The sequence below is a fragment of the Melospiza georgiana genome, chromosome 3 (assembly GCF_028018845.1).
Source record: "Melospiza georgiana isolate bMelGeo1 chromosome 3, bMelGeo1.pri, whole genome shotgun sequence".
NCBI classification, from domain to species: Eukaryota; Metazoa; Chordata; class Aves; order Passeriformes; family Passerellidae; genus Melospiza; species Melospiza georgiana.
The window spans coordinates 91,463,021-91,482,799 of NC_080432.1; the positions used below are offsets into that span (position 1 = coordinate 91,463,021).

The 19,779-nt window shown below is 42.7% G+C and overlaps 1 protein-coding gene across 1 annotated transcript; it reads right to left on the reverse strand.

Annotated features, from left to right (window-relative positions):
• Window positions 1-70: 70 nt before the first annotated feature.
• ATP6V1C2 (ATPase H+ transporting V1 subunit C2) lies at window positions 71-19,638 on the reverse strand. Its single transcript, XM_058019618.1, has 12 exons — window positions 18,878-19,638; window positions 17,672-17,739; window positions 11,380-11,465; window positions 7,197-7,291; window positions 6,403-6,494; window positions 4,708-4,806; window positions 3,605-3,673; window positions 2,585-2,677; window positions 2,082-2,175; window positions 1,648-1,745; window positions 1,098-1,227; window positions 71-264 (listed from the first exon to the last, which is right to left on the reverse strand). The coding sequence occupies exons 1-12, from the start codon at window positions 19,004-19,006 to the stop codon at window positions 169-171; spliced, it is 1,149 nt and encodes a 382-aa protein (XP_057875601.1). The 5' UTR covers window positions 19,007-19,638; the 3' UTR covers window positions 71-168.
• Window positions 19,639-19,779: the final 141 nt, after the last annotated feature.

A 19,779-nucleotide genomic window follows, 5' to 3' on the forward strand; every position in this document is an offset into this window, starting at 1 on the left:
ATGAATAAGAGATCACTTTTACTGTAGTCACTAAAAATTACTAGAAGTGGTAGGAAGCTCATCCTGCTGCAGTATTTGCATTTTAATTTCACTTTCAGCAGCTAAAGATTGTTTTACAGTAACATCACAGTCTTGAAACTTAATAGATGAAGCTTGAGCAATTCTTCTTTAACTGCAGTCAAGAAGACTGAGGTCAATCTTGAAATAGACATAAGGATAGTATTCTTGATTGCTCAGTTGTAACCCAGGAATGTCCATGCCAGGCTGCAAAAGGAAATGACCACTTTAGTACCTGTAAACCTGCACAGTTCCAAGCTCCAGGGGATTGCTTTTGTGCTCCTTTCCCACAGGTGCAATGGAGCTTTGTATGTGCCATGCTTAAGGTAGGGAATTCACTGAGAACCTGCTCTGCTTCTTGTTTCAGGCTGCCTCAAGTAATTAGCATTGAGAATTCATGCCTGTGCTGTTATGAATTTGTAGCATTTTTGTGTGCTTCAGCTCCACAGCAACTCATCTCTTTGCTCCCTTCGTGCAATGGGACCCATGCTTGCTGGTTTTAGGCTGTTTTGAAGGCCTGCTACCTCATTTATTGCTTTAGCCTAAATTGTTTCGAATTGTAATTCAACATACGGGGAAGGAGAAAGCAAGTACTGCTGCTTTTTGAAGGCCTAGTTATTTATAAATGACAGTCTTTTACAGAGGACAGAGGTGTGACAGTCCTAGGTTTTAGTTCCAAATTAATGTTTCTTGCTTGTATTGATCTGAATGTTTATAGTAGATTTTAAGCTTTTTATGTAGGTGAACAGCCATAAAAAGCTGTTCACCTACATAAAAAGTGTAGAGCAGACCTGTTTTGTTCTGGCAGCTGTAAACATCAGATGCTTCAACAGAAAATATAAGCAATCTCTCTGCATCTGCATCCTAATCTGAGCCTACCCTAATCCAGTCTGTAACCAGCTGGGCTTAGAGCTGTATCCAGGACTCCTGTCATTGCAAGATGTGAGCAGATGCATGCTCTAACCCCAGGACAGTGGAAGTGTTCCTTCAGCTAAGCTGAGAGAAGCTACAGCATGTGCACCTGCGGTCCAAATACATACATCCATTATACTTGCTGCTGCAACTTCATCCAGGTGTTTGAAGACCACGTTCAGGACGTCTCTCAGGCGCTTCACAGACTTCCTGTTTGGCTGCAGCAGCATTGCTTGGAAATTCACAGGGAGGCCATACCTTGGAACACAACATACCTGATCACCTGCTGGGAAGGGTCACAGCTGTCTGCTCATGCCCTTCTCCCTCCTCAGCCTTCAGGCATGCCCACTGGTTGTGTGTTGCAGAAACAACACTGCCTCCTTATTGGAAAGCCTTTTCTTTTTGAAGCCAGAAGTCAACTAAACAGTGTCTTTCTGTTTTCCCCTTACCTGTAAGTACCCCCAAAAAATTGTTTTTCACCAGATTTGTATGTCACCTTTTTTGTGGACATCTATATTGTCTGCTGTGATCTTCTGGAATGGAGTGTGTAAGGCACACACCTCGAGCAAGACAAAACAAGGTGAGTAAGGGTTCTTCCCACAAAGGACCTGCACCAGGAAGAGACCTGTACATTTTGACTTCCCCAGGAATCTCTGCCTGCACTCTGTGTGTACTCACCTCAGGACAGATTCAACAAAAACTCTCAAGGCTTTCACATGAATCCAAGCCACAAATGCTTCACTGAAGTTCACCTTCAGCCAGCGCAGTAAGGGGCCCTGTGAGACCAGAACAGTGCTATGATCCCCTCGCTGAGTGAAGCAGCTCCATAGCCAGCACTGCCACTGAGGCCATCATGGACTGCTGGAATACTTCCCAGGCAGCCTGATAGTAGCTCCCAGTCTATTAGAAACTCAAGTGACCTTGGCCAAATCATTATTTTTCCTAATTATGATAATTTTATTATTATCATTATATATGCCTCAGTTTTATGGACTAAATGAGCTCACCAGAGACAGTTGGAACCATAAAGCCATTTCTGAGAGAGGTGTTTAGGCACCCTGGTAGCAAAGGCTGCCACTATGTGGGCCACCAACTCACAAGGTGCTACTTACATATTGTTGCTTCTTGTCAGAAGCTAATTTCATCAGCTCTTCCTTTTCACATTTCAGTTCCTTCTCATCATAATAAAATTCTCGAACCATGAACCTACAATTGAATGACATTTGCTCTCACAAGCCTTAGTCCAGGCAATGTGAAACTCATTTCTTTTTTCCAAGGAGAAGCAAGTATGGGAAGTTGCTAGCCATTGAAGCCATTTAACAAGTTAAAGTATGGGGAGGGTAGGAGTTGAAATCACCCCCAGAAAGCCAGCAGAATGAGAGCAGAAAGGGTAATTCCAGCATCTGTAACTTGGAGCTTAAAGAACAGGATCACTCATTCTGCTACCACAGCTTCTTCCCACCCTGCCTTCTCAATGGCTTTAGGACCAACAGAAACACAAGCAGTCAAGAAGTCCTAAAACCAGTGATGGATTTGGCATCCTGCACGCACAACAAGCCTCACCTGATCCTCATCTCTTGCTAGCCTGCCCTGCCCAGCAGTCAGGGCTTCTTACCTGTTCTCCCTGGCTTTAGCCTTAAAGTCATCCATCACTTTTCTAAATAGGGTCACAGTGAAGAGTCCTCCCTCTGCATCCTCAGCAATCATTCTGTGGGAGAGAAATCCACTGCTGTGATTTGATATGGCAAATCCCTCATGCCTTTTTTACCTACCTCATCTTCCTCTTTTGCAATTCTTTCTGTTTTCGTTTATGATACTGAACAACACCCTGCTTTTTCAAAACTGCTGTGACAGAAATAGAGAACATTGACTTTACTTGCACTGGCTATTCTATCTCAATGTAAAACTCAACTGGTTTAGTTCCTGAGCCCACTGAATACACACACATTCTGCCTGCCTGATTTTTCTGTGTTTCCTGGTAACATTCCCCCAGCTTTACATGCACTTGTGTTTTCGTCGCAGGCAGTAGACAAGACAGTTTGTTTCTTTCTCTATGCTTTCCACCTTCTGCATTTCAGGTAATACCATGGTCAGCTTTTGTGCCCTGGACTGGATGTCATAGTCTGCATGAGCTAAGTAATGGAATATTTAAGTCCTAGGAAACATTTTTTTACCCAGGCTGAAAGGATGAGTTAATATGGCTTTTGCTAGTTCAATGACAGTATGCTGAATTATTCTATGTTACAACAGGAAGCAATTAAAAATGCAGATTTAGTGTTTCATCTTTTTATAAAGTACTTTCCATAAAGCTCTATATGACTGCATATATCTGAACTATACCTCAATTAATGTAATAAATTGCCTGTTTTACACAAAAACAAGCAACAGTCTGGTTGAAAGTAAAAACAAATAGATTACTGGAAAAGAGAAGCTAATTGTAAAAAAACCCTGACCTTTCTTTTTTTCATCTGTACTTTCCTTCAACAAACTAATTTCTATTTGAATTGCAAATACATTAATGTGGAGCCTATGCATTTAGACTAGTGATTTCCTCAAGGATTCACCAGTTTGAGGGGCTGAAACAAGACAGGGATCTCTGAAACAAACACAGAGCTTAATTTGGAATTTCACTTACTTGGTGGAGCGAGGTACTACCATATCTGAGAGTGATTCATAGGTCTTCTGCCACTGTACGTAGCTTGACCTTTGAGCAACACAAAACAGAGCACAGTAAATAAATACTATATACTGGAAAGCAAATATTGATATATGTAGTTAATTATGCTAATTACTTAAGGTAGAAGGGTTGAACTCTTTGTGCTTGGTTATGTCATTAAAATGCATTAAGCCTCTCCTATCCTTTCCTCTCCTAGTTACCAGCTGAGGAGATGCTTCCCTCAATGCTACAGCCTCAGTCTTCACTTTGGATCTTGGCTTGAGGAAGGGTCAGTATGAGGAAACTGATGGTGGGAAGAACATGGCTCGTACTTCCAGGCTACCACACAGTGTCCCATGCTCCAGGACCCCTGCACAAGCTGCTCTGGTCCATGGGTAGGTGTGCTACATCTGCTATGTGCAATCCCAGAGCTGATCTGGTGCTAGACTGCACTCATGGTGAATGCCAGCCCTGTGAGAAAGGAACAAGGGTATGGTAGGAGTTTGCAATGAGAGAAGTCTCTTTTTAGTGTGAATAAACTCACATAATGAAGTCAACAAAAGTACTTCAGATCTTCAGATAGCTTTTTGTAACCTGTTTCTCAGAGACAGAAGAGTGTGTTGGGACAGGGCTATATGGAGAGGAAAAGTTTTGTGTAGGGGTCTAAGGAGAACATGGTGTAACTTCCCCATTGTTAGCAGTCATCCTATGTATGGCCACTTACAAGGGTACAGCCAGCAGAGAGAGATTGTGAGATGAACAGGTCTAATTCCTTTTAGAGACTGGCTAGGCTGCAGTCAAAATCTGGTTTTCTTTTAGCTCATACTATTCCTATCAGGAGACTGAGAACCCACTCATAACCATGAAGAACCCTCAGGCCAATTGTTCTGCTCCAGCTTTGGCGCAGTCTTTATCTCCCTCTTTTGTGCTAGCACCACTCTTGGCAGAAATTGTTCTTTCTTCTCTGCTAAGGGCTCCACCTGTGTCCCAGCAGGGCAGTCACGAGCTGCCCCAACCTGACCAGGTGTCACCTGGTTGTGGTGCTTAGGCCTGGGACTCAGTGCCACCCACTGCTGCCTTACTTTGGCACCACGACGAGCAGCGTGATAAGATACTCGGAATTGAGAACAAAGTCTTCTTTGTGCACAATGTCTGCCAGGGTCCGGGTCAGCAGATTTCCCCTGCGGTGAAGAAGACAAAGTAAAAATAACAGCAGCAGGAACTCAGCAGTGGAATATTGGGGGCATTGTGCTGTGGGTGGAGATGCTAATCTATACTGGGGTAGAAGAAGGCCCAGAAAGACGTGGCTAAAGGACACAGCTACGCTTCTTAAATAGCTGTTCTGTTATTTTTACAGCAACTAAAAGACTCAAAAAGTAACTAATACTAAAGGACACAATATTGGTGACTAGAGAAGGCCAGTTTATGCCCTTTGTGCAAAACACACCATTCTGCTGCTATTGTTTTTACAGTAAGGGTGTAAATACTTGGGAAGTGCACATCTGCTCCCAGTCATCACTGCATCTTGTGGGAAGCACCTGCTCTCTCAGGAAACCTGTTGAGCTGCTGGTGTGACTGTGCTGCAGGCAGAGTGAAACATGTATGTACAGACCTAAGCCATCACGGCAACCTGGCATTCCTGGACTGCTGTGGACCAGCAGGCTGAGACACTCCTGCTGAACAGCAGCGAGAGCAGCAGCCTCATGCACAGGTGGCACCTGCAGGAGGTCTCCACACACTGAGCTCACCTGATCACATTAATTCCTAGGACATGTAGATAGCCAGGGCTGGCTGTATGTGGCTGGAAAGCACTAGGTGTGAAAAGGAGCTCCCCTCCCTGTCACTGGGCAGGAGTGAAGAAGGACCTAAACTATTAGTTTTGGGTTTGAGGTTCCCTGGGCCAGTCTAAATATTAATTAACTAGCTGGTAACTTATTCAATGTTTGTTCAACCCAAGCTATCTAGCACTGGTGGACACCAGAGTTGACAGCATTTAAAGATGGACGGAATGATGACAAGATTGTCCCTGGCCATGAGGTCTCCATTCTTCTCGCTCTGCAAATTGGTGGAGCCCTGGCCAGCAGGCAGCCACCTGTGCCCTGTGCCCAATCCTGAGTAGGAACAATAGTATATATGAGCATGTGTTGGGTGAGGGCTTGCACAGCATCATCTAAGTTGTTTTAAATTTACTGCTTACTGGATTTTACCATTCTCCCTAGTAATATCCTAGGAAAAAAAAACCCCAGGTGTCACCATGGACATAGGCAAAGACCATAAGCAGATGAAGACAGGGGAGAGAACATTTGGGAAGCCTGAACAGTGCATTACCTGAACCAACAAAAGGGACAAAAGAAAACAAAAATATAAGTGGGATGCTAATGAGGTGCAGGATCAAGCAAGACAGAGCTGTTTCCTTTGGGAGCTTTGCAAATGCTGTTCAGAACATAGGGCACAGCTCCATGTGGCAAAGGAATCCACCAGTTGACACACCTCATCTAATTTCTGACTCCCTGAAGTCCCATCAAAGCAAAACAGTTGACTTTTTCCAAGACTGCCTGCTCACAATGTCAATAAAATCCTTTTAGGAACTTCAGTCTCCCTGAGCTGATTTTGAGATATGCTGACCACACCAGCTACCACCTGTTCTCACTGGGTCTCTAAATGCTCAGCATGTTCTAAAGCTGGAAAAGTTGCTCCCACCACAACACAGCAATGGGTGTGAGCACACACTGCCCACGTTTTGGCCAGCAACAGCATCCCCAATGCAAAATACTTACATCGTTTTCTTCTCCAGGCTTTGCAAATTTCCTTTAATGTTGTTGTACGCAGCTGATCGGGTCTTCAGGTCTGCTTCTATTTGAGTCACTTGCTAAAACAAAGTGAAAAAAGGGAGTCAATGCAGTGCTTGAGGCCTTGCTCTCCCCTCTGTCCCACAACTACCACCTTAACACAGAGACACAGCTGCCAGCTCTCCTAAAACCACCGGCCTGTGGCCAAGAGAGAGCCAGGGTGAGAGATCCCCTGGGGCAAAGGCCTCAGCAGAAAATGGGGTTCAGTCAGCTGCTGCTGTTGGTGTGCTAAAGCTCTACCTAAGGGGCAAGTTCATGGTTTTATTTGTTACCTACATTGAACAACAACACATCATGCCTTTCTGAATGAACTGACAGTGTAAATAATTCATTCGGCCTGAAGGCTTTTGATTTAATGTCAGACTAACAATTTCATGAAAAACACCTCTGAAGTGGAGAATAATATGGCAGTATATGAAAAAAAAATAAAAGAAAATTACAATGGAGGGGATTAAAGTGCACAAAACATATCAATGTACTCTAGTGAATCTGATAAAGGACCATATACTTACAGACTGGATAAATTTCAATATATGTATCATTATTTTAATTTATACTGCAACAGTAATATCAACTGCTTTAGTACAAAGTGTGTGCTTCTGAGCTTGTTCCTGCCCAAAACAAAGGCAAAGGCTCCTCTCCTACCATGAGGGGAGGGATCACAACTAGTCAAAAGACACACTTCCCCATGCTGACATCTTAAAATGTGGAGTACAATTTACCTTTGATAATGCTTCTGATATATTCTTCAGCGGCTGCTTTATAGGATATTTGGCCATGTCCCACTCAAACCGTGTCAGGTAGCTAATGAGGTCAACTGAAAATAAAAAGAGATGCATGAAAGCAGATAGTGTACCAGATGGCAGGTCAAGCTTTGGGGAGTAGTCCCCAGCTATAGGTTAGGCATAGCTCTGATTAACTTCAGAGCATTAAAAACCAGAAGCCTACTTCTCAATTCTTATAGAGATTTGATCTAGATCAAATATGCACAGATCACCCAATCTAATCAACTTCCTAGACATCTCCAAAAGTTAAAAGTTAAATCAAAGATATTTCTTGCATTACACCTAAAAGTACAGAGAAAGTGTAAAATTATCTGTATCAGTGGGACACAGCAGTGTACAGCTACTCTTCTTCACAATAAAAACAGTTTTGTGTAATCTCAATCTAGATTTCTGCAATATGCCTGAATTTAAACCCAGCAACAGCTATCAGAAAAACTTTGTGCCCAGGATCAGCAGTAATATTCAGGGTTGCTGAGAGCCTGATCAAAGGTACTAAGACTGTAGCAGATGTCACTTCTCTGTGATTCAGTTAAGTGCTCACTAGAAATCAAACAAATGCAGGTGTGATGAGGAATTCCTCACTGACTTTTCACACAAAGGTCCCCATTTCACACAAAGCTAGAGGCTATTTATATAATAGATAAATCCAGTCACAGCATCCAAGAAGAGAAATTCACAGCAAGGAATTCACAGCAAGGAAAGTTGTGCATGCAACCCTCAAAACAAAGCACCCTTGGACCACAGGGACCCACATCATCTTTCCAGAATGAAGGGGAAATGAACACATACAACACCCAGCTCCTAGAACAAGGTTTTCCTGTTTCACTGTTTGAAGATCAAGGGCTCTTAATGTTTGGAAACATTAAGGCTTACATTATGGTACCAAATAAAGAATTCTCCTCCAGCAGCTCATGAAATCAAACAGCTCTTTGTCTGAGTTCTGAGGGCCTTTGGATGCTGAACTCACCACTACAGGGTGTTCTTGCAGACTTTTCTAGGATGGGGTAAAGTCATGCATCCTGCCACAATGACAAGGGCTGGAACTGCCCCCCCCAGAAAGTTAGGGAGACAAGGGGAAGGCGGCAGGCAGGGTCTCAAGGTCTAGACAAGGAGGCCAGAAGCATGTCCCCTAAAGGGTGGGCTTCCTTCCAGACCAGGAGAGTAGACATGGAGAATGTCTGGGAAGTTGCTCTAAGGTGATAGGGAGCAAAACAAGCTCAAGGTGGTAAGTAAAAGGACATGCATGCTGGGGCACTTCAGTGTTCTTTGCTGCCTTGTTCAGAGAGTTAATTCAGTCCCACAGCAAGGTCTGAGCACAATTTCTTATGGGTTGGACTCTGAGGTTTAGTTAAACCAAGATGCATGAGAAGGAATGTGAAAAACTGTGTAATTGCCATACTACCAGGCTGAGGGTACTCTGCAGTCTCATGTGATACTGAATACCCTTGGCAGGAGAGTACTATCCTTTCCATGGGCTTCTCTCACCCCACAACAGAGTCAGTTTACCCTATTAGATTTCCAAAGCATGGAAAATCTTATGTTAGGAGAAATAGGCTTCTTAGCAAGAGATAAACTGCCTGGAAGGCAGAGAGCCCTTGCCATGGCAGTGTTCTCCCCCTCTTGCAAAACCACAGCTGTGTCAATGTCCCCCACATTCAATGGTCAAGAGTCACAGGGCAAAGATCTAACCCTTCCTGCTGATACCCCATCAGGAATGAGCAAATTTTCCTGCACAGGGAGGGTGTAGAAAAGGGGCAAAACGGCAGAAGACTGGGAGAGCTATGACACAGCTGCTGCATGCACATTTCTCTGTTGATGCTTGCTCGTGATCTCTGTGGGGAAGGCAGACAGGTCAAAAATACTTCAGCAACCAAGTTCACACAGCATTTTCAGCACAGGGTACACAACACAAGGATTTCACCCTGCTGCCTTTCTTCTAAGCTTGTGTGCTCACGCTTTGCAGACACAGGCTCTTTAAAGACAGACACTGACCAATTTATAGCTGATGAGATATAAAAGTTCCCTGAAGAACCTCACATGTCCTTTCTAACCTCACATTCCTTGAATCTCAGCAGCATCCAAATGTTGGGCAGTTGAGCACTGCTTGAGTTCTCAGCCCAGTTTTTCAAGCTCACTCCTGAGTGAACTTGCCAGTGCTAGATGGCACTGGTGCAGGTTAGTTAAGCAGCCTGATCCTGGGGATGGAACAAACTACTGTCAACACACTAGCACAGCTGTGTTGAAAATGCCAAGCAGCCCCAGCACCCTGATGCTCCTGGAATGGCATCCCTCATTTATGGAACCTGTTGAGTCATTTCTAAAGGGCTTCACCCAGCTGCCCACCCAGGAGAGATGATTCCAACCAGCTCACAGCTGCCCAGGGAACCCACAGCCTGCATGTCTCATAATCCAACTTACATACCAGCTCTAAAACACGTTAAATACTTCCTCTCCAAAACACTCAATTCTTCAAAATTGTTATGCTTCCCATTTTGCTTTGTTTTGGGATCACTCTAAGGAATGGCTCCACCTCTTACCAATTTTTTTAATTCATTTAGGTTTAACATTTCCATAAATGGAAGAGAATTTGGTACAAATCTTTGAAGGACAGCTTTACTTACATTTCAAGAAAGGTTGTTTATGCTGTTATGATATATTAAAAGTTTCTATATTACACAAGCACACATTTCCCTCTGTAAGAGGAAAATTTGCATGTGGCTGCTTTCAACTGTTATCCACTGGAAAGTTGAGTGTGTGTGTGTGTGTGTGTGTGCAAGTTCATGTAACTAAAAGTGCTGTATTTTTTACTATTTTGCATTTTTGTTCCTAAAAATCTAGCAAAAAAACTTTTTAGACACATAGCCACTACCAAACTGCTAGTGGGCTTATATACAAGTGAGCTAAAGCCAGCGTTACTTAAAACAATCTTGGGATGGTCAAATAGTATTAAACAGGACTGTGCAACAATAAATCACGTCTTATAATTTTGGTTCTGATTTCACAGCCTCAAGAAAGTGTTCAACTTTATAGTTCTTTTACTAATCAGAAAGGGAAGGAGGAAGAATTGGTCCAGTAAAGTTGCTGAAGCTTATGAAGACTGACACTGGAATATATTAGGGGAATCCTCATATACTAAAGCTGACTTCATTTTTTAAGATGCAGTTGGTAATCTTAAAAAGGTTAATGCCCTAATTCAGTATGATTTGTTTGGATGACCAACCCCAGACAGAGGAAATTAGTAAGACATGCAAGTAATTTCCATATCCTTCTAATAGAACACATGCAGAGCTGATAGGGAAAAAATGGTGCAAAAAGGGGAAACAGAGGAAATTAATGAAACCTGTTGTTTCTCAAGTCATAGGGATATCGTGATCAAGCTACGAGGTTGTTACTTGAGAAATCCATCGTAACCTGATCACTGTATCTCTACAACCAGAACAAGACTTGTGTCTAGCACTAATATACACAAATGCATGCATGGAACAACACCACAACCATCAGTCCTCAACATACTTTGGAGACATTTCATTTTATCCTTTAGCCCTGAAACACAGTAAATGGGATTATTGTATTTCTCGAACAGTTGCACCCATCAAACATCACTTTTATATCATTCAAGGACATTTCTAAAAGAACTTCCTCTCCATCCTTTATTAATACAGGTCTGAAGTACAACATTGCAGACAAAGGGAGATGGAGTGTACACTCTTAGTTTATCCAACAGCATCATGCTGTAAGTCTGTAATCAGCATGCATACCACATCCAATTTTGTTGTATTTTTCCAGAATAGCTGGGAAATGCAAATTACTGACAGATCACTGACAGTTGTCACACAACCATACAGAATGTGATTTAGGTGCCCTTAAGAAATCAAGCCCAGGCAGGGCACAGGAGTGTGCTAAATCATGTTAGGAGTGAACAAGGATGTCTCTTACTTTCATCTTCACTCCAAAGTTAGCTTCAGCTGAGAAAAATGGGAGCAGGCTAGACACGTTCTTATAAAATGTTGCTGATGGTTGTCCTTTCTGAAGTGTGAGGGTTTCAATTCCACATATTCATATTCTGAAGCAAGCAAAAGCAGTATCAATGCATTTAAACCCCCACATTCACAGCACCTACCTCCATTGGCCAGAAGATTTTCCTGGACTTTGTCTTTTGAGTCCTCCATAACTTCTCCTATGTACTGGGCTATTTTCTTTATTACACTTAAGTGTAACAAAAGAAGCTTTGTTAGTGAAGAAACAAAATTATTAAAAAACAGTTTCACAGCGATCTAATAAACAGAAATGCCCAAACAAAACATTTCTGAAGCAAGGCAAGTTAATTTGCAATTCAAATTATAATAAAAAATCTAGAACACAATGCAGAACTCCATGTCTTATCTCTAAATACACTGATCTCTGCAAAAACATAGGTAATGCCATTTTGCCTGTGTTCTGGACTTACAGAATATCAAAATTCAATCTTTTTTACACCTATTTTATGCATAGCAGAAACTAGAAGGCAAGAATGGCAAGAAACTCATGTTTAAAACCCCCACGGCAATGAAGGTAAAGGAGGCTGCATATAGACACTGACTAAAGATCTGTTCCATAGGATGCTAAAGACATCCTTAGGGCTCGCTGAGAAAAGGTTCTCAGAAAATACTCAGGGGAAAATAGCAGTGTTATCTTGTTTGATGGGAATTTCTTTCTTATTCCTTTTCTTTGCAAGACTCCTTCTCTCTTCTTTTTCAGCATGGTGGACAAGACACTCCTTTAAGGTGCAGGAGAGCTAGATTCAAATCCTTCCATCCAGTCCAGAACAGTGATTTGTGCAGAGACTCTCCTAGAGAACACAGTCTCCACTATGCCATGTAAGGGGGTAGAACATAAATAAATAAAGGTAGTACAGAGAGTAATCTTACCCCCTAAAGAGTTGCAGCTGAGCCCCAATTATTGGAGATTGGGAACAGGCCTGATGTTAACAGGCCACAGCTGTAGCCAATCAGCAGAGTGTTATAAAAGAGTGGATTGGTTGGCTGAGGGGAGCTGGAGTCAGTGGCTGCTGTGAGGGTAAGGGAGAGTCAGTGCCTGGAGGAGCTGCCTACAGGAAGCATCAAGAAGGTACAAAACCCTGGCAATGTGGAGCCCTTGCAATGTAATGACATTAGAACTCTTGCACTATATATGACAAGTGGTGACCTTAACATGATTTGAGAAAAAGGATTCAAATACTAGAGTATATGGCCCTGTGTATTCAGGACTAAACTATATAATCCTGTGGATTTGGGGAAACAGGATTCAACTATATAACCTTGTGGATTTGGGGAAAAGGACTTGAATACTAAACTACTGGTAAAATATGTCAATTGCAGTTATTAGTGTTTGTTAAATATGAGTATAAAAGATTTTGAAGGTAAGTACTTTGTAAACTGAGAAAAGCTGCAAAACTGAACCAACACTCAGAAATATACATATTTGTACTATAATATATTGTCTGAACATTTGTATAACTCTTAGTTTTAAATAAAATATATGGATGTGTCATAATGTTAATTTATTTGAATATGCCCTTCTAGAAATGCTGCCACTCTAATTAAAAGGGGGAATTGTAGGGGGGTAGAACATAAGTAAATAAAGGTACTATAGAAAGTAATCTTACCCCCTAAAGAGTTGCAGCTGAGCCAATTATTAAGGGTTAGGAACAGGCCTGATTTTAACAGGCCACACCTGAAACCAATCTGAAGAGTGTTATAAAAGAGTGGATTGGTGGGAGTCAGGTGGCTGCTGTGAGGACAAGGAAGAGTCAGTGCCTGGAGGAGCTGCCTACAAGAAACATCAAGGAGGTACAAAACTCTGGCAATATGGAACCCTTGCAATGTAATGACAGTAGAACTCTTGTGCTATATATGACAGCAGTGCCATTTATTCTTTGCCTGTTTTAAGAAATGGATTAATCGAGTCCCTCTAGCAGTAGTCCCCCCTGTCTCTAGTCAAAGTACCTGTCTCATACAGGCTGCAAGACTCTCTGGTTGTTCAAGTATCCTTCTGCACTCAAAAGTATTCACAGAATTTGGCCTGCAGTTCCCTAACTGTCCTAGGTTGACTGCACCTTGTATAGAGCCCAGAAGCCACAAGGTTACTGCCTGACCATTAAATTGGCAGAGACACAAAGTGGACATTATCCTTGGCCTTGTGACAGGGAGTGCAACAGCAGGTTTCACTTCTGCTTCATTTCTCTTTCTTTCCTTACTAAGAAGAGACTGCTACAGCTGCAGATTAGCTGGAGACTGAAAAGGCATCTACAGTGTTTGGACATTGTATTATGTGGTTGGACAATGTGGTGTTGTGACCAATCCTGTGGTTTTCAGGAGCAGAAAAGAGACTTTGGGTCAGGTATACATACCACGAAAGTGTTAGAAAAGAGGATTCTTCTTTCATGTGCTGCAAAGCAGTTGCATTTATCTTTGTTACTGTGAAGAAACTTAGTCTTGGAAAAGGTTTTCCAGTCCTATGACAGCTAGGAAAAGTCTGAGATTGTTGATGCTGCCAAGAATGCAGTACTCAAAATTTGTGCTATTTGGGGTCAATTCAGTCTGAAGAAGAGATGATCTTGTGACTTCAATATATAAAGGGCTCCTATAAGAAAGTTGGACAGAGGCTTTTTACCAGTGCCTATAGTGACAGGACAAGAGGCAACAATTTTAAACTAAGAGAAGATTTAGACTGGATATAAAGAAATTCTTTACTATGAGGGTGATGAGGCATTGGTACAGGTTGCCCAGGGAAGTTGTGGATGCCCAGCCCCTGGAAGCATTCAAGGCCAGGTTGGATAGGGGTTTGAGCAATCTAGTATAATGAAACATTTTCCTGCCTATGGCAGGGGGTTGGAACCAGAGGATCTTTAAAGTAGCCTTTCAACCCAAATCATTCTTCCCATGACCCTGGACAGATGCAGTTCAGAGTGCCTGTAAGAGGAATCTATACCACTGTGCTCTAGTTCACCTCCCTTTCTCAGAGCTGCTGCAGTGTTTCATCACCTGCCTGCAGCCCCATAGGGACTCATCTGGAGGTTGTGAGGGTGCAGCACATGTTTCCCACACTCAGGCTGTAGGGGGTTGAGGGATCCAGGCAAAGCTTCCCTGACAATTGCAGCCTTACCAAGCACTTCTGCAAACTTCAGCTTGTAGCTAGAGCTGGGTTTTGTCTCCTTCACGATGCTCCAAGAGCCCAAAGAACACACAACGAGACAGCAGTTGGTAAAACCAACAGCATAGCAGAGGTTAAAGACATTATGGAGAAAGCAGTTCACAGGGACATGTATAAACCAGGAGCTTCTCCAAAGGGCCTGAGCTGCTTTCAGGACTCTTGAGTGCATCTGGTGGCTGACTGACAGGTGGGAGACAGCTCTGGCCTCTCCATGGATACAGAGCGGGGGACAGGTGTGTGCTCTCATGCACCTGACAGTCCTACCTGCCCAGGCAAGGCTTGGCTCCCTTCCTACCCACACATCCCATGGTCCCTGCAGCAGGGTACAGCCACACTGTGTGTAATACACTGTGCCAGAGGAATGTTCTCCAGTCCTGCCTTAGCCTCTGTGCCTTGCATTGCATCCTGTGAAAGCAAGCGAGATTTGCTCACCCAATATATTTCCCATGCAAAGACAGAACCTATCCCCTCCACACCACTGATGTCTGGAGCAAATGACAGGAATCAGACCCCTGGAGGAGCCCCACTGACTACACTGACATCCAACAATAGACAGTTTTCACAGCTAAGTATCAGATCTCTGCCTTTAGATAAGATGAATCCCATTTTGTGCAAATATCACGATCAAATGACAGTTTCAGCAAAACTGCTTCAAGAAGTAGTAATAAAAATCTGTAAAGGGAGTAACTCTATTTAACCTACTATTATGTCTTGTGCAATGTCTTTAGCTTCCAAAAAAACGTCTAACACACTTTAAATGATACTGAGAAAGAAAGGGTGCTACCCGCCAGGCCTCCAAAACACTGCAGGGAGCAGAAGTCCTGCAATCTGAGGCCATTCCCAGGTATGCCACTGACCCAGCACCAGAGAGAACCCCTGGGTAAGACTGACCCAGGAAACTGTCAGCTTTTGAGAGAGCTCCATGCTACCGTAGGATGACATGGAAAAACACTCCTCCTCCCTGTGTAAATAAATAATAAAAGTATGTGGAAACAATAGCTCCTGCAAACTCTTGCCCCTTCTCTGCTGTCCTGGCAGGAGGCAGCGCTGACAGGTTTGCACTGCCTGGCTTTACTGGCAGCTGTGTTTATCCAGCAACAGTTCAGCAGGCAGCTCTTTCACAGAACCAGGAACATAAATGCTCAGGTCATCTGAACAGGCTTGTAACCACTGGATGCCATTTACTTCAACCAAGTGAGAGTGCCTGGCATTTTAACCCTTGAATCACAAGGGTTTACACATAAAACCTGAGACATTTATTTAATGCAAAATGCTTTTGTAGGTCCTTGTGGGACTCAGTCTGCTAATACCTCTGATTATTCTGTTATTCTCTGTTACTACTCTAATGCATATTTCTTATTTTTCAAAATATATTTCTTATTTTTAAATCTTGTTGATCTTGACAGGCAAATGAGACAAACAGGAAGAGTCCTTGCCTCAGCAGATTACAGTGGATGAGCCTCACTGACCCCTTTGCTCCGTGTCCCCAGAGCCCATCAGAGGGTAAGAGTCATTACTGACATTAAAGGGACAATTAGTGCAGTAAAGTGGTGTTCAGCTTGAACAAGCAGCTGTATGGTGCTGGCAAGTAAAGACAAAGATAACAGCAGCCAGTGAGCCTAAGGAGCTCTTACTGACATTTCACTTCTAACTGCCCTCCATGATCTTACATGGATTCTGAACTCAGCTTTTCAGAACTCCTAATGCTTCACAAAGCTGGGAATTAGTTATGCCTTTCTGAAAAATCAGTTCTGATAATTTCTGGCAGCCCTCAAACCCAGAACACACAGCTGCTTCCTATCTGCTACCCTGATTAGAGACACAGAATCACAGAATATTCTGAGTTTGAAGAGATCCACAAGGATCATCCAACACTTTCCATTAGAACAGATAGCAGGTATGGGCACTGTCTCTTCCCAAATTTGCCCCCCTTTCCACTTCCTCAAGAATCTCTACAATTGAAGAAGAAGCTGGAACATGTTACAAAGAATATGGGGCAGTATCTTTGGCAGGGTCACAATGGAGATGGTTTTGTTGATAAATTAGGTTGCTTTGCCTTGCTTAAAGTCCTGAAGAATCAGTATGGTTTAGTTTTAGGTAGTTCTGTGAGGAGCAGGGTGTTGGACTCAATGATGGTGATGGGACCGTTTCAACTCGAGACATGAATCATATCTATGATTCTAAAAGATCCATCTTGTGTGCAACCCAGAATTATCATATGCAATAATTCTAATACAGCCCTTGTGTAGCACTAGGAAAATCAGGAAAAAAAATGCTATGGAGAAATGTATTCTAGCAGACCAACATTCACCTAAACTGCCTAGCATAGATGCGTAGTTTGTATCAGGGTTTCTGTATTTCTTTGCAACTGCCACACAAAGATCTATGAAAGGATTGAGCATATTTAGACAAGAAAATGCTTATCAGTCTGGACTGGGAGAAAAAAGGCAAAAAGACCCAGAGCTAATGCATGTGTCTGTGACCAAAACTAGGTAAGCTGCCAAAGCAAAAAGTAGAACAAAGCAGAAAAACCCAGCAGCTTATACCTTCACTCGTCATTTTCTTTGCTTGCTGTACTACATTATTCTTTTGTATGCCCAGGTCAGTTTGACCCAAAAGGCAAACCTGGTAATTGTCAGCAAGAAGATCATGTGAGTCTTTGCTTAAGTAGGTTTGATGCAATATGAGTCAATATTCTGGTTTTTAAGGAGTTTAAAAGCCTGAGAGGGAGCAGTCTGGACTTCATTCAAACGAATATAATCATTAGAGGTCCTCTATCTAGTTGAAAAGGGATAGAAGGTTCAATAGAAATATTCTATCAAAACAAGATCAGGGAGGGCTTCACATTCTCTAAATGTTGTTTTATCAAGTTTCTGGATGAGGTGGGAGGATGTTCTTTAAAACAAAAGCATGAAACAACCCCACAACCCACCATTTAAAACAGTTTCCTTATGAAAAACAGCTTCCCTAGCACTGCCACTTGAATGGATTGCTGTGCTGACAAAGCAACTGTGGATATAATTCATCTAAATTTTAAGGAATAGTCTTTCTTTGTGATAACTCCATGACAATCAACACAAGGGTTAAACAAAGCCTATCCACTTTAGTCCAGTTGTAGTCCAGACTGAACTGAGTCAGACCAAGGTGAACACAAGGACATAACATCCCATAAAAACAATGTCTGTTTCTCATTTGTAGGTGGTAAATAAGATCTATTTTACCTTTCAGCAAAGGTATCAAGTTTTCCCAACTCATCTGACAGACCAACAAGAGCATCCAGTGTCCCCACCTGTGCAAAAGATGAGAATTAGGTGAAAGATGCACAACTCTGTCTAAGGCTTCTGTTGGCAGAGCCTTAAGGGGACTGACTTGTCCTTAGTACACATGAATTTAACAGTTTGGCAGAAACTTATTTACTTGGTGGAAAATAGTAGCAATTCCTTTACCCAAGAACTAGGGCATAAAAAGCCTTTTCCAATAAAGGAAAAAAGTATGTGTAATCTCAAGATTACACGTCAGTGTCTTTCTTCCTGTTTTTGTCCTCTATCATCAAGCTCCACAGAATAGTCTTAACCAGACAAAACAGTGACTGGAAATGCACACAAATAATGCACAGATACAAACAAATCAGATGTACTAAGAGAACAAAGGGAAGCAGCACTTATTCAAAAGGAGGTGTCTGTGTTCTCTGTTATTACCAAAGCAAGTCTCTCAAAGCCATTTCTGACCAACATCTGCTTTTTGAATCACTGTCAGTCATAACCTCATATTTATGGTGTTGCAGCCTATTGCCAAACCTTTTCTTGTAATGTTGCCAGCTTAACATTATGTTGGGTCAATCTAAGAGAGAAGAAATAAATTTTACATAGGACAAATAGAATGCAAATGGACATCTTCAGATACTCCAAATGCTTTACTTCCTTCAACATAAGCAGACTCTCACCACCACCAGTGGGGTAAGGTCCACAGATATTAAAAATAAGGTCCATGGATGATAAAAATCTTATCAATCTCTTTGTTGTGCACACAAAAAAGCAACACTCTTTTCTCTGTCAGTAGTCTTGCTGCCATGGCTGTGGATAGTCAGCTGCTCCCTTTGCATTAGCAATCCAGGATGTACCGTGCTGTATGACTTTCATGACTAGGAGCACATTGTACATGGAATGCAACAGATCACCTATTTAACATCTCACTCATGTTTACTCCTTATACATCTACCCCTCCAATGTGAAGCTCAGCTTCAAGAACAATGACTTATTTCTCTCTGATCAATTTTCAGCTGACTGAACACAACTCATCCCCCAACCATAGGCTCCTTCTACCCCCTGCATATTATCCCAAATGATAAATCTCGTATTTATCCCAAAAGTCTTTAGCACTGGCTAATGCTGCTATTTTGCCCATACACAAACCCCTTCCTCACTTACCTTTAAGTCTGGAATATGGAATTTACTGTTGCTGGACAGGTTGGATTTAGATGTCACAGTGTTCATTCTCTCCCATGCCTGCAGATTTGTTTTGTCTCCTGGGGCAGAAATTAGCCAGAACTCCGACATGATCTAATATTTTCCCTTCGCTGCTGGTCACTGTAGAAACTCAAAGCAGGTAAGTGGCTAAAAGAGCACCACACAAAATGTGTCCTTCCCTAAGAACAGAAACAGTTAGAACAGATCACTGATTTCTTTTCTTCAGAAACACCAGGAGAGTGAGTCAGTTGTGCATCTCAGGCTGAAATGGAACATGACCTTCTCCAGAATGTCACGGAAAGAGTGTGGCTGTTCCTTCCTTCTCAGGATTGTTCCATCCAGTTTCTGCATGAAGAAATTAAGCTTCCTCCTCCCCTTTTCCCTCCCAGCCTGTTCCGTTTGCCTTGCGCTTTAAGTTCAGTGCCTGTTGGGGAGTTTGGGGGCTTTACCAAACCACCCAAAAGTAATAATGAATTTCCACTTGATAAATATTCTCTCTCAAATTGTTGGACATATGCAAGGAAAAATTAAAGCAAGACCGCTGCTAAACATAGAGGCAGCAAAAGGTGCCACTGGCAGCACAGAATATTGCTGTCCTCTGTGTTTTTTCTTCCCAGGCTCGATAGGAAGGAGCTGGAGGAAGGCAAGCCCTGGCGTACAGGGACAGTATCGGCAGAGCCACACAGATGGAACTGTGGCGAGAACAGAGAGACAACTACTGTGGCACGAAGCAAAGAGATGAGGGCAGGAGAGCGAGCAGCTGGCACCACACCGCAATCCTCCGTTCCTTCCCGAGCTCCCGCGGAGCATCCCCGCCACACGTTCTGCTCTCAGGTGTGCGGGACAGGCGGGTGCGGCACTCG

What these genes read in the sequence shown, in the direction of transcription:
- ATP6V1C2 (XM_058019618.1), bottom strand. Translation starts at nt 19,006, where the DNA reads ATGTCGGAGTTCTGGCTAATTTCTGCCCCAGGAGACAAAACAAATCTG. An exon ending in TCCATATTCCAGACTTAAAG is followed by an intron (nt 17,740 to 18,877) that starts GTAAGTGAGGAA and finishes TCTTTTGCACAG; the next exon opens with GTGGGGACACTGGATGCTCT. An exon ending in CAGCAGCAAGTATAATGGAT is followed by an intron (nt 265 to 1,097) that starts GTATGTATTTGG and finishes TTCCTTTTGCAG; the next exon opens with CCTGGCATGGACATTCCTGG.